The sequence below is a fragment of the Lactuca sativa genome, chromosome 7 (genome assembly GCF_002870075.4).
Source record: "Lactuca sativa cultivar Salinas chromosome 7, Lsat_Salinas_v11, whole genome shotgun sequence".
NCBI lineage: Eukaryota > Viridiplantae > Streptophyta > Magnoliopsida > Asterales > Asteraceae > Lactuca > Lactuca sativa.
In genome coordinates this window covers 186,051,677-186,061,302 of record NC_056629.2, presented here as the reverse complement: position 1 = coordinate 186,061,302, position 9,626 = coordinate 186,051,677, and the positions used below count along the sequence as shown (strand labels likewise).

Here is a 9,626-nt window from a genome sequence, read left to right as displayed (position 1 = left end):
TAAACAGTTTGTGGTTATTGAGACACGTCCAACTCTATGGACCATAAGATGCAAGTTACATTCACAATCGGGTTGCAAATGGCAAGTTCGTGCAATCAAACGAAACGAAGTGGGTATTTTGAAATTACAAAGTACATCGGTCCACATACTTGTTTAAATAATAATATTTCTCAAGACCATCCAAACCTTGATGGAAACTTGATAGCCCAGGAAACCAAACATCTTATTAAAGAGCAACCTTCAATTAGTATTCCTACTTTGAAAGCCGAAATAGTTGAAAAATTAGGCTATATTCCTTCATATAAAAAGGTATGGACCGGAAAACAAAAAGCAATTGAACAATTGTTTGGCAATTGGGAAGAATCTTATTCTGTTTTGCCCAAATTTATATGCGTTCTTCAAAAGTTCAATCCTGGGACTATAGTTGAGTGGTTGGTTTCGAGATCAACCAATGTAGAACCCATGGAATTTAGACGTGTTTTTTGGGCTTTTGCCCCTTCTATTAAGGGGTTTGTACATTGTCGAACGGTGATTAGCATTGATGGCATACATTTGTATGGTAAGTACAAGGGAACGATGATGATTGCAATGGGAGTTGATGGCAATAATCAAAATTTGCCACTAGCATTTGCTATTGTAGAAAATGAATCATATGATAGCTGGAATTGGTTTCTTTCTTTTATCAAGATTCATGTGGTAAAGGAGCGTGAAGGCATTTGTTTAATATCTGATTGTCATGGTGGAATCCTAAAGGTAGTCAATCAACATGGATCACCATGTTTAGAGCCACATGGTTTTCATAGGTATTGTTTATAGCATACATTATTTTGTTTTTTATTTAATTTTTTTTAAAAACTTATAGCTCACATTATTGTTGTTTATTCTATAGGTATTGTTTACGTCATTTTATCAACAACTTTTATGATAAATTTCGTAATTCATAATTGAAAGATCTAGCTTATTGTGCCGGGAGTCAAAATCAATTTTGAAAATTAAACTAAACCATGTAAGAAATTGGGAAGCTAAATCCACAAGCTAGACAATGGCTAAAGAGTCATCCACTTGATAGATGAACACTTGCATATGATGGTGGGAGGAGATATGGGTTGCTCACAACAAATTTGTCGGAGATTTTTAATAGCGTCCTTAATGTGCTCGTTTTTACCAATCACGGCTTGTGTCCAACTTACTTTCTATAGATTGGTGCATTATTTTGAGGTGAGACGCCCTTTAGGAAATAGTTCACGAGCTAATGAAGATGCATATACCCCTCATGTTCTTGTCAAACAAATAGCTTTGATGTCAAAAGCAATTGCACATTCCTTGAAATCTTTTAATCGAGAGAAAGGTATATTTGAGTTGATAACTCAAAGAGGAAGAAATGTGCAAGTACTTAATTTGGAGCAAAAAACTTGCAAATGTGGTAAGTGGGAAGTGTTTAAATATCCTTGTTCTCATGTATTAAGTGCATGTGCCACACTTTCTTTAAATAGTTTGCAATATGTTGATAAATGTTACTCAATTGAAAGTATTGTGATACTTGGGCATCTGAATTTTCCCCATTTCCTCATGAATAGTATTGACCACAATCATTGTTTAAAGAGCTGCTTTCAAATTTTGAGCTTTTACGGAATAAAAAAGGTCATCCGCGCTCAACAAGACTTCGAAATGAAATGGACATTAAAGAATGAAAAAAAACGAACATTTGTGGAATTTGTAAGCAAAGTGGTCACAATTGAAAAAAAATGTTAGTCTAAACCATGGTAAATGAAGACATCCAATATTTTTTTGGTTCATTCGTATAAAATTTTATATCTTATTATTTTTTATCTTTTTTCTTTGCGGATGTGGTTATCAAATCAAAGTTACTTCAAATGTTTTGTATTTTTTTTTTTTTGTCTTTTGTAACAAACAATTGTTGTTTTGTACTTTAAAGATTTTCCTTATGAATTTTTTTAGTTTAGTATGATGTTTGTTGGTTTAGATTTAAAAAGTTGTTTGTTGTTTTAAATTTAAAAAGTTTTTTCTTGGATTTTTTAGAAGATTTGTTAGATATAATGTTGCTTGTAAAAAACAATTAATAAGCACTAATAGCAAAATCTAAAAAAAAAAAGCCAAAAGAAAAAATACTAAAAAAAAAAAAAAAACAAACAATAAGTTACAGTGAACGGGTTTTGTGTGGTTTATTATGTGCTTTATGTTTTGGTTCATATATCATGAGCAGAAGAAAAACCGGATCATATGGCACATTTAAAAAAAATAAAGGAAAATAGTAAATAACCTTGTATGATAAATATGTTTAAAAGTATACCAATATATTAGGTAAATAAGTTTTTTAAAAAAATCTATATGGTCAAAAACTCGCTAGCTAAGTGTATGAGGATTTGACAAGCTTAAGTTGACAATGACAAGAATTTTAATGAAGTCAAAGCTTGTGAGTTGAGTATTGAAGAAGAAAAGTCGAAATGAACTTTGTCAAACAGGTTTAGTTTAAATGCCTTCTTCCTTATCCGACACTTGTCAAACAAATTCATTGAGACCCCCTCCCTCAACCACCACACTACCGGCACCACACACTCCTGACTCCACGTCTCCACCCACCATACTTCCAATATTTTAAATACCTTACTCATGTATTTTGGTGTTTATTATTTATCAATGGAATTTAAGATCATAATATTTCGATGATATGTAAAACGATGATATGTAAAACGCAAGATCCTGGGGAGCCACACACTGACATTGACAAAATTTTACGCTATAAAGGGTTTTAGTTTTCCAAAGTCAAAAAGACCAACAATGGCCTTTTGAGTTTTGACTTTTGAGTGTTACAGTTTAGGACTTATCTGTTTGCACATGTGTTTATCCAAAACTCTTTTTCATAGTGGTTGATAGTATAAAAAGTCATCATTATATTATAGTTGCATTGAAAAATACAGGACTAAGATCATAAAAATTTTAAGCTTTTACCGTGTAATTGGAAAATGATTTAATATATTCATTTTATTATTGTTATTATTATGATTTTTTTTGTATATTATGACTCTAGCTTATTAAATGATTTTTATGGTTAACTCTTATTTTTTTTGCAAAATCAGTTTTAAAATTAGTTTTAAAATTCAAATTTAGTGTATGTAGTTTATAAAAAATTACAATATATATATATATATATATATATATATATATATATATATATATATATATATATATATATATATATATATATATATATATATTATTTTTATATATATATTTTATTTATTTTCGTTTTTTAACTTTATTTTTCAATAATTTGACTGTTTTTTTTTACCTTTTTTACTTTTTTTTTTTCAATTTTAATTATTTATGGTTTTTCTAATGTTCTTATTTATTTTGATTCAAGTAAATAAACTTGAATTGAATTTAAAATATTATAACAAGTTTTTTTTATAAAGACCAATTATTATTATTTATTTTGTTCTTTGTTTTAGTTTGTTATCAAATTGAAAAAATATTACCTTCAATATAAACTATTGACATCACAGATAGAAATATGACTTATTTTGCAATATCTATCACACATTGAAACTTTAATTCTCAATAAACAAGTTGTTTGTTTTTATTTTTCATTTTTTCGCAACATAAATATAAAAGCACTAAAGAACAAAAAAATAAAAAGAAAATAAATTTGTGTAACGTCTCAAAAATAAGACCATAAAATTTCATTTTTAATCGAATAAAAATAGTGCTCCAAACATTATCCATACAAGTTTAACAAAGTAAGTGTATGAGTATTGTTTCAAATCAGAGTAAATCGAAAAATGCGAAAATATGTGGTGTGTGCCCTGCAATCATCCGGAACTCTCTTGTTTGAAAACTGCAGTACCTGAAACACAAACTAAAAACTATAAGTACAAAGCTTAGTGAGTTCCTCTCAATATACTACATACAATACAAACATATTTTCAGACATATCTAGGTGTTCGACCTACCCTGTCGAGCATATTTGGGTGCTCGACCTATCCTGCCCGGCATATTTGGGTTCCCGACCTACCCTCCGATCTATTTCAACCGGTTACAGGGTCTATTTCACCCCTACCGCTACCATATAATAATAACACAAACACATTGTTAGGCATATCTGGGTGTTTGACCTACACTCCGTTTTATTCCAACTGGTTACGGGGTCTATTTCACCCCCGTACCACTACCACAAAATATCACACATGAATCACATAATCATCGAGCAATACGTGAACTATGATAATTATCACACACATAACCATCATACAATACAATAAATAAAGGGCCGACCTTGGTGCCTTCGACCCGTAACATTCATGAAAGGAGACTCACCTCACACTGTTGAAGTCTCACGGATAAATCTTTGGTTGTTGGATGACAGACCCCCAAACTGTTAACATCACAACAACACCCAATTAACAGTTGGGTTCCAATGCATAATCATAAATCCATACTTGGGGTAGAAAGACCAATTTACCCCTAACCTAGTTTGGTCTAAAACCAAGGCCCCAACTCACACTTTGAAGGCCCAAAAGCCAAATAATCAACCAAGGCCCAATTATGACCCAATTTTCCAAATTGGGCCCAAACCCCTTACATGGGCCATAACCTAAGGCCCATCCAATTTTTTTCCTATTCCATACACTTGTTCTCAGATGGCCCACCGATAACCCAATCACCAAAGCCCCAAAGAAAGGCCCAACCTGAAGCCCAAACACGATTAGGGTTTCACATAAAATAACGATTAGAGTTAAGTAAGAACACTTAACCCATTAAGGACTTAATCCATTAAGCCTACCTCTCCACTAGGTCAATCATAAAATATGGTCAGACATAGTCCATAACTCTAATCCAACAGTCTAAAACACAGGTCCCGGCAAGTCCCAAACAAAAGTCTCCAAGATAAGGGCTTTTTAAGCCCTAGTTAGGGTTTCTAACCCAAAAACATGCCAATTAGGTCCAATGGTTAAGTTTTTAGGTTAAATAACGGTTAATAAGTCGGGCACCACTCACTGCCACCTCGGGCGGTGGTGGTCAATGGCAGTTCACGACAACAACCACCACCTCATAATGGTGGTGGTTATGATTTTAGGCCAAAACAATATCAAAAGCACTCCAAACATTAGTCTAGTCGCACATAAATCCACACAACCACCAGAGATGGTGGCTAGTGGTGGCAGAGCGGTGGCAGAAGGTGGTAGCCACCACCTCACAGTGGTGGTGATGGGTTTCTTTGATTTTTCTCCGGAAAAGAACATCCATACAACATATTATCTAAAAGGAAACACACACACACACACACCATATAACACACATAAACACATACACACACAGCTACCCACACAAGGTGGCTGGTGGTGGTAGAAAAGCATTAAAGGCAGTAGTGTAACGTCCCAAAAATACGAGCCAAAAATTTCATTTTTAAAAACATATATTTAGCAAAACATTGGAATTAAACATTCACCGATCATATTGTTTCACAAAAGACATCGCATGTCTGGAAAAACATTTTATAAAACATAATAATGTCCGAGTACAAATCCCCAGGAAGATCTCATAGTGCGGAATACAAAGCGTGTATGTGATGTGCCGCTACCGCGCCGGCTCCTTCCCCTTCGAAGAAGAGGTACCTGAAACCAAAACTGAAAACTATAAGCACGAATGTAACATCTGGATTCCCAGGTATATTATTTTATTCATTTATTTTTGGAGTTTGTGGAGGAACTCGTCGAGTTGGTGCCAAGACTCGTCGAGTAGGGTCGCAAATGTTCATCCAGGTTCACGTCCAGACTCGGCGAGTCCATGCTGTTTATTGAAGCCCTAATTTCCAGGGTTTGGGACCTATTTAAAGGCCCTTATGGCCGTCATTAGCGGCTACCACACCCCAGAGAGAGACCTAGATCGTTTGTGATGTAAAGAGTGGCCATTGTTGATCATTTGTTGGTGTAAATTGAAGGAGAAGGTGATCAAGGCAAGAGAAGGCTGAAGGAAGTGCAAATCTAGTGATTTCAGAGTTCAAAGGCTTCATATTGAGGTATTCCTTCGGACTTTCTCCAGTTTTGGGTGGTTATTCATAGAGTTAGGGTTTTCAAACCCTTTGGAAGATGATTATGTAGAGTATTTGGTCCCTTCTCGAGTTTGTGCCTTGGATCTGGACTCAAAGAGGTCTAGAGACCTTAACCCTTGGAGCTTTATGAGTCATTTTGGGGTTATTGGACTTAGGTTGCCATTTTTGGGACTAAATCACCATTTGATGCCATTTTGTTGATATATAAGCATCAAGATTCGAACTTTATGTGACATTCATGCTTGGGAAGGCCAGATCTATCGATTAGGGGCACAGATCTGACCTCAGGAGGTCAATAGAGTTTGTGCATGGCATGAACTCGCCAAGTTGTTCTTGAGACCCGGCGAGTAGGTTTAGGGTTTCACGTAAATCACTCAGTGAGTAGACTTGCCGAGTTGGGGGGATAACTCAGTGAGTCAGAAGGGGATTAGAGGACTGGAGTTCGAGGCGGTACTCGCCGAGTTGAGTCGGGGTGGCCCTGCGATTTATGCCAGGTGTGACTCCTCGAGCATAGGGAGGGACTCGACGTACCAAGTGGGACAAAGAGTTAGTGGACATATGTGTACTCGCCGAGTCGCCAGAGTGCACTCGACGAGTTGGGTCAAAGTTTGACCGTTGACTTTCTTTGACTTTTAAGGTTTGGTCAACAATGGGGTCTTTGAGTCTGAGGGGTAAAATAGTCTTTTACCCTTCTGAAGGTGCCAACAGAGGGTTGAGTCTGGTCTCGAGAGTTATATTTATGAGAGTATTTACTTTATGTGAATAGGCGGAGGCTAGGCAATATTTCTACCGAGTCAAAGATTGACCAAGACGTCTGAGGTGAGTCTTCTCACTATACTTTACCTAGTGTGGTAACAGAGTTATGTGAAAGAGTATTTTAGAGTTATATGCTAGTATATTTGCATGCTATTTATGTGTTGTGATTTATTGTGATATGTGATATGCATGATTCAGAGTTACAGAGTAAGGACCTTCGGGTCCATAGAGTTAGGCCCAGAGGGCCCACAGAGAGTTGGGGCTGGAGGGCCCCACTAAGACACATTGACCAGAGGGTCGACAGAGTTATAGCCTCGAGTGGCTATTATGTGTTAGAGTGGTATTTTGGGAAACTCACTAAGCATTTATGCTTACAGTGTTATGTGTTATGTGTTTCAGGTACCAGTGACGATCACGGGAAGGCGCCGACATGATTCATACACACGTACATTGGAGTTTTTATATTTTGATCTTGGGGTTTTGTACTGATACAATGTTGATACAATGTTTTTATTAATGAATGCAAATGATATTTCATGGTTTTCAAAAGTGAAAAATTGTTCAAATTTTTACGGTGTTACAACGAAGCTTAGTGAGTTCCCCCATCATACCCCATACCATACAATCACATATCATACATACTGTCGGGCAATACTGGGGTGCCCGACCTACCCGGTATGGCCATTCTGGGATGCCGACCTACCCGTGTCAAGCCGTTCTGGGGTGCTGACTACCCATGTCAAGCCATTCTGGGGTATTGACTACCCATCAGCCCTAACAACCGATCCTCGGGGAGTATTTCACCCATACTGCTACTATCACATATATCATAACATAACATATTATCAGACATATCTGGGGTGTCCGATCTACCCTTCGGTCCTAACGACCGAACTTGGGGACTATTCCCCTCCTACTACCACTATCACATATAACATATCATGCCAGCAAATAAACATATCATCACATACTGTCACTCTGTCAGACATATCTGAGGTGTCTGACCTACCCTTCGGTCCTAACAACCAAACTCTACTACTATCACATATACATATCATGCCAGCATATAACATATCAGGTAGTAGCAAACCTAGATGATATCACAAAGACAATCATCTAACATACAACTGCTACTGGTGGGCCGACATTGTAGCCGTAGACCCACCGCTACTGGAAGGTAACTCACCTCAAAGTAGCTGCTGATCTGTGTGGGAACTAACTGTCTTCTGCTGCTGCTGCCCCGGAAATCCTTCGACTATAATTCTCACAAAACACTCAATCAAATACTGCTAACCCACCTCAGGGTAAAATGACCATTTACCCTTAACCAAACCAAGAGTCAAAGTCAAAGTCAACTTCCAGTTGACCCGACTCGCCGAGTTGGCTTGCCAACTCGCCGAGTCCATATCCCTTTGTCTGACCATAATCCTGTCTCTACTCGTCGAGTTAGGCATTGACTCGACGAGTTTTCCTTCTAAACCAAAGTCCAATAGTCCTTCATCCTACTCGCCGAGTTGTATGAACAACTCGTCGAGTTCATCTTCATCCAAAGAACACTCTATGCTGAGACTCGCCGAGTTGTATGAACAACTCACCGAGTCTGTTCTTGAGGCAAGAAGATTGCCTTAAACTCGCCGATTCAGGGCATTGACTCGCCGAGTTCCTTCATGAGTGAGTCTGGCTTCCGACCCACTGAGTCACACCCCGTGACTCACTACTCCACCCAGCAAACACGAAAAGGGGGAAAACTCGGGGACTCGCGACTCGACTCGCCAAGTCCGATGAACGACTCGCCGAGTCTTTCACATGCAAATACTATATACTCGATTTTGCTTGAATCCAGCTCATGCCATACATAGATCTGGGTTTCTAGGGCATGATTAACACGTAAAGTTTCCAACTTTACGTGTAAATAAACACCAATGAACGTTTTAAGGCTCAAAATGCACTAAAAGAGTAGATCTAGGGCTTTCATGCAATATGGCTCCATAAAGGCAGTAGATCCGAGCTCCTGGAGCTCAATCATGCCTAGATCTAAAGGTTAAGCAACTTATTACAAACCCTAGTTCATAATCAAGCTTGGAAATGGCTTAAGAAGGACTTTAATGGAGCTATAAGGGACTATAAGCATGAAAACGGAGGGAAACTGAGTTATACCTCAAGGAAATCACTAAAATAACACCAAGATGTCTGGCCTCCTTCTTCTCTTCTTGATCTACTCTCCTTTTCTCTCAAAAACTTTGAGAAAACACACCAAAGAACTTCAATCTCACAAGGAACAAGGGTTGGACGATATAGGGAGCTCTGAGGGTGAAGGGGGCGAGCTTGGGGGCGCATAAAATGACTTAAATAGGGTGCAAACCCTTGAAATTTAGGGTTTCATCAGACAGCAGGGACTCGTCGAGTCCAGAATATGGACTCGTCGTGTCGCCAACTTAAATGTGCTCTATATCCCGTCTCTACTCGACGAGTCCGGCCTACAACTCGCCGAGTGCAAGGCTAAAAAAATGCAAAACACTTAGATAAATTCTACATATCAGGAACCAGGTGCTACAAATCTCCCCCACTTATTTTAGACTTCGTCCTCGAAGTCTGCTGCTCGATCCTGAAACAGCTTGGGGTAATGCTCCATCATTTCTTCCATCGGCTCCCAAGTCTATTCTGAACCCTTTCGGTGCTGCCATTGCACCTTCACTAATTCAACCCTCTTCTTCCTTAGATCCCTCAACTTCCGGTCGAGGATTGCGACTGGGCGCTCAATGTAATTCAGGCTATCATCAACCTGTATATCCTCTAGCGG

General features: G+C 37.9%; 1 protein-coding gene across 1 annotated transcript; it reads left to right on the top strand.

The window, feature by feature from the left end:
• The first annotated feature begins 448 nt into the window (after positions 1–448).
• Positions 449–1,580, top strand: LOC111914824 (uncharacterized). The gene is made up of 2 exons (XM_023910534.3): positions 449–803; positions 890–1,580. Exons 1-2 carry the CDS (start codon positions 463–465, stop codon positions 942–944), a joined length of 396 nt encoding a protein of 131 aa, XP_023766302.1. The 5' UTR covers positions 449–462; the 3' UTR covers positions 945–1,580.
• Positions 1,581–9,626: the final 8,046 nt, after the last annotated feature.

Bases quoted from the DNA above. Each gene is read 5' to 3' on its own strand.
- LOC111914824 (XM_023910534.3), top strand. From the start codon at position 463: ATGGAATTTAGACGTGTTTTTTGGGCTTTTGCCCCTTCTATTAAGGGG. The intron at 804-889 runs GTATTGTTTATA...TTTATTCTATAG, and splicing joins GAGCCACATGGTTTTCATAG to GTATTGTTTACGTCATTTTA.